Source organism: Haplochromis burtoni, unplaced genomic scaffold (genome assembly GCF_018398535.1).
Source record: "Haplochromis burtoni strain Fernald_Lab_line unplaced genomic scaffold, NCSU_Asbu1 Contig_631, whole genome shotgun sequence".
NCBI lineage: Eukaryota > Metazoa > Chordata > Actinopteri > Cichliformes > Cichlidae > Haplochromis > Haplochromis burtoni.
This window is the reverse complement of record NW_024582992.1, coordinates 1-4744: the sequence shown is the minus strand read 5'-3', so window position 1 is coordinate 4744 and position 4744 is coordinate 1. Positions and strand designations below refer to the sequence as shown.

Sequence of the window (4744 nt, the reverse complement as noted above, 5' to 3'; positions counted from 1 at the left end):
ACCGTACGACAACCCCAATTACCAGCCAACCTACTCCATCATTGAAGACGGGTACGCATGTGCTGAAGGAAGTGAAGTGTATATTATTTAGGGCACATCAGTTACCTCAACATTTGATCATTTGGCCAAGTTTGATACGAAAACCCACCATTGGATCAATATATAAAAGAAAAGAAGGAAAACCAGAGTTTTACCAAAGCTTTCTCTTTTCTTTGATTCTGAAATGCTGCAGAAACCCTGTGATGTCTCTGCTTCTGTAGCAGCTTTGATTGTAAGACATGGAGTTACAGCAGCTGTGTCGTCTTTGTGCTCGGCTCTGATTAGGTGCCCCGTGGACCCAACTGTGATTATCCATGAGACGGGAGGCTCTGCAGGACTCCACAAACATCTCGGTGTCGTTGACTATGGAGGACGCATCTATCTCCATGTAAATCTTCTGCCCTACGTCGTACTCCAGAGGGTACGAACTGGGATCAATGATGCTTCTGAACTGGTTGTCGGGGTAAAACTCAAACTGGTAGGTGAACGTGCCGAAGCCTTTATCAAACACTTCCACCATCGTCCTGTGTGCTGTGAAGCCCAGTGACACGTTCCCCTTTTTGGGGTACTGACAGTAGAACTCTACTTCCAGGTTATGTTTCCTGGTGATCAGAGCTCCGCTGTCATCCACTGTGGTGATTTCATTCTTGAAAATGAGATGTTCCTCGTCCTCCTGCAGAGTCAAACATCACTCTGTCAGTCCTCGTTCTGATATCTAAACCAACAACAACAGAATAGATACAAAGGAGCTCTGGTTACCTCGATCTGAGTGCCACAAGCATTGAGAGGGATGACGCCGATGATGTGAGTGCTGTTGGAGTATCTCTCCAGGCTGCAGAGGGTGTTGCTGGGCTCACTGAGACGCAGGTGATCCTCACGGAGTCCACGGAGGGACGATTTCTCCACCTCTACTCTCATTTCAGACTCAGTGCAGATCACGTTGGTTTTAACTGAAACAAGTTAAAAACATATAAAATATGTTATGATGTAAAAAAACATACAGACTTAGAATTTACCTTATGATACCCATTCAAAGGACTCTTCATTAAGCTAAACCTAATGCAATCCAACACAACAGATTTAAAGATTTACAATTTCAGTTTATTTTAATGTTGCCAGAAATATGTCAAAATTCTCCAACTCCAATTGTCAAAAAGTTGGAGTGTTAACTATAAAACGAATGCATTGAAGAAAATAGAAAATATGTCACATATTTGAACACACACGGCACCTTATAAAATAAAATGCACACATTTTGGTATCAAAGTTGATTTTAGACTCACTTTCCTCTGTTCCAACTTTCAAGATGACACACCTCATCTCGGACTGATAGACGCCGGACCTGAAGAGACAGAACGATGATAAGTTGACTTAATGTGTGACTTAAAGGATTTTCCTTTTTTCCTTTATTTCTTCAAACACTCTTGAAATTGTAAAGCTTAAGGTCAAATGAGGAGAGCTTCATTTTATAATTTGTTCATAGTGGCATTATTTATTCCAAAAGCACATTTATTTAAACTTCTCACACCTAGACAGAAAATACATTTTTTAAAGCGCTAAAAACAACAAAAAGTCACTTACTGTGAAGTCGGGGTGCCGTGGTTATGAGAGTGGGTATTGCCTGGAAAACTGGTCACTGCTGACCTGAAAAACCCACAAAGAGTCCAATCATGACTTTGCTCTCCCAAACTAATTCTGTGTTTAAAGGAATGAAACCGAGGCTAACCCTGTCGCCGATTCAACAGCAAAGCACACTGGGAAATAATCTCCCAGATCGCTGGAGAACGGCGTCCACCGAAGCACAAACTCATTATGTGTGGTTCTGTGCTTGGTCATATTCATTGGCCCGCTCATGAGGATATCTTGTATTCTGTAAGAAAACAACAGAAGGAAACAAGGATTAGCTCATTAATGCTGAGCTTTCCTGCTGAAGTGATAATAATGCTTCGCTGCCATCAGGCCTCCTTAATCAAGCTTTGTCTCACTCACGCTGCATATGAAGCCTGTGCTTTGATTCTGATCTCCACCTCTTTGTTGACCTCTGCATGAATGCGCTGTCCGTGTGCAGGTGTTGGGTGCACAAACTGGGGCAAGTATAGTCCCTCCTGGCATGAAGGAGCAGGTGGATCCACTGGAGTACAGTTAGAGTAGTAACAAATAAGCATCCGTTACCAAAACAGGAAGAAGCAGCTGTCTGCATAGCAAAAGTTTAAGGCTTTAAACAAACACGTGAAGTGGAGTTTGGTTCTTGGGCTGCTGAAGAATTCAGTGCAAACAGGTAAAACTAATATTAAGTTTTTATGATAAACTGTGGGTCACATGAGTAAATAGGTCTGCTGCAATCAGCTGTTTCTACCACAGTTACCACTGTCTTCATGTGCAGAGTCATGAAAGCAGCAACATGCTGAGAGCAGAGCGGAGTGTGCTGCATCATCACATCATCAAACACTGAGACAACAATGGGCCTTACCAAGGAAAGAGAACTGCAACGGTAGTTTACTGAGGGGAGAAGAGGTCGCCTGCAGCGGTCTGCCCGTAGTCCACCACCATGGTGTGGTAGTGGGGGCGGCTGTAGTTGTAGTAGGAGCGGCTGTAGTTGTAGTTGGCACAGCTGTAGTTGTAGTAGGAGCGGCTGTAGTTGTCCACCACCACCATGGTGCAGCTGTAGTTGACCCCCACCACCACCATGGTGCAGCTGTAGTTGTAGTGGGTGCAGCTGTAGTTGTAGTAGGAGCGGCTGTAGTTGTAGTGGGCGCAGCTGTAGTTGTAGTGGGCGCAGCTGTAGTTGTAGTAGGAGCGGCTGTAGTTGTCCACCACCACCATGGTGCAGCTGTAGTTGACCCCCACCACCACCATGGTGCAGCTGTAGTTGTAGTAGGAGCAGCTGTAGTTGTAGTGGGCGCAGCTGTAGTTGTCCACCACCACCATGATGTGGTAGTGGGGGGGTATGTAGTTGTTGGATACATGGCGGCAGATCGTTTCCTTCTTGCGGACAGAGGAGACCTGGAGGACTGGGATCCATCGGAGTATCTCAGACTGATGTGTCCTTGTGGGAAATCCTCCACCACCAACTCAAATGCATTCACTAACGGGTCAGCATTAGTGTATTGGTAATGTAACGTGCAGGAGTCCTGACAGTGAGACATTTTGGAGTTAAAGAGGAAAAAGTCAAGTGAGTTATTGTACAGCGCATTAGAACATCAGCTAACCTGGTGTAAGTGGAAGCCTGAATGTTGGGTGCAGCCGTAGCACTCTGTACTTCCTGGATTTCCATATCTGCATCTGACTTTGTCTCCATCAGGATCAAAGGACATCAGCTTGTATGTCCGTGGGCAGTTTTCAGGAACTCTTCAATAAACACATTAACAAATTCTCTCTCAGTGTCTCACACAGTAACATGAATCATTCACTGGCATGATTGTCTTGTATTATCTTGTAAAACTGATCAAAAAGGTAGAAAGAAAAATATGTAGACAATAGAATGAAAACTAAAATTAATTTGTCTGCTAGTTGATAAAAAACAAGAACTTCTTGTTTTCCTTTTTCAGAGAAGCAGGTTTTGCCACATGATGACATTTTCAAATTCTGCTGTTCAGAGGCTCATAGTTTAAATGGAGATAAATTATCTGAATTTCAGGAGCTGGACCTCGCCTCCAAACACTGCCCTTCCAGTTCTAATGCATGTTTGTTTTTGTGCCCCACCCTACCTCTCCTTTTTTAATTCTTTCATTTCTTCACTTCTGCTTAGTACATGGGGATCTGCCAGGCCTGGGAGCCGCCACCAGTCCCCTTCGAGGCCTTCCCCAAACCGCAGCTCAGCTCATGTTTTTGCCTTTATCTACTAAAAATGCTGTCAAATCTGAAATGAGGACATGGGCCCAGTGAGAGAAATCAAACTTCAGGAAGCTTACCTGAGGAAAGGTAGGATGGCAACTTCTGGTGCTCTGTTTGGTTTTCCAGTGTCGGATCTTTCTCCCAAATCCACAAGAGTGTTCAAGTACCAAGAATGGCCCCAGTAATAGGTCCGTGTGGGGATCCAGCAGCAGCTCGCTGCCCTGGTTTGTTTAGAAATAACAAAGTCATCCACCCACCAAGCTCTTGTTTTATCATAATATCAGACAGATTTAATGACTGTGGTGACTTTAGATGAATAATAATTAATAAAAATTAATAACCAATAATTACACATAATAAAGCACATCAACAGTGTCTTCATACTTAAAATGAAAAATGCTCACCGCATTTCAAAAGGTCTGTTGCTCGGGACGACCCGCGTGGTGACGGTTTCAGTTTCACACCATTGTCTGTTATAGAGTGGAGCACTGGTGCTGCTGTCCAGTCTGCCTCTCTGACTTCTGGAGGTGTAGCCACAGTATCCACTGGAACAATACCAGTAGAGGGAGTAGTAACATCCATCATAGGTGTCCCTGTCCCGAATTTCCACCTTTAAAACATCATACAAGCAGCTCAGTCAGATTTTAGTTTATCACTCCATGTTATCTGCAAGAAGAAGGTTCTGTATCTGTGTTTGATCATGTGATCACAATTTTAACACAATCAATAACAAATGCAGGTCATGGAAGCCACGTCTGCAGCCATTGATTAGTCGAGGCACTCTGGATTTAGAGGTGAAGAAAGTGAAACACGATAATAATCATCTTCATCATCATCATAATTATTATTATTGTGTTTTTCATAATAATTG

General features: G+C 43.5%; 1 protein-coding gene across 1 annotated transcript in view; it reads right to left on the bottom strand.

The window, feature by feature from the left end:
• The window catches only part of LOC102297186, a gene marked incomplete in the record, with an annotated part of 47535 nt that extends 43022 nt beyond the window's left edge, over positions 1 to 4513 (bottom strand). Inside the window, 11 exon segments of the mRNA XM_042214942.1 lie at positions 363 to 712; positions 799 to 989; positions 1323 to 1381; positions 1621 to 1683; positions 1766 to 1909; positions 2029 to 2170; positions 2510 to 2849; positions 2913 to 3170; positions 3249 to 3387; positions 3951 to 4094; positions 4278 to 4513. Of these exon segments, the coding sequence (XP_042070876.1) occupies positions 363 to 712; positions 799 to 989; positions 1323 to 1381; positions 1621 to 1683; positions 1766 to 1909; positions 2029 to 2170; positions 2510 to 2849; positions 2913 to 3170; positions 3249 to 3387; positions 3951 to 4094; positions 4278 to 4282 (1835 nt within the window).
• Between the last annotated feature and the right edge of the window lie 231 nt (positions 4514 to 4744).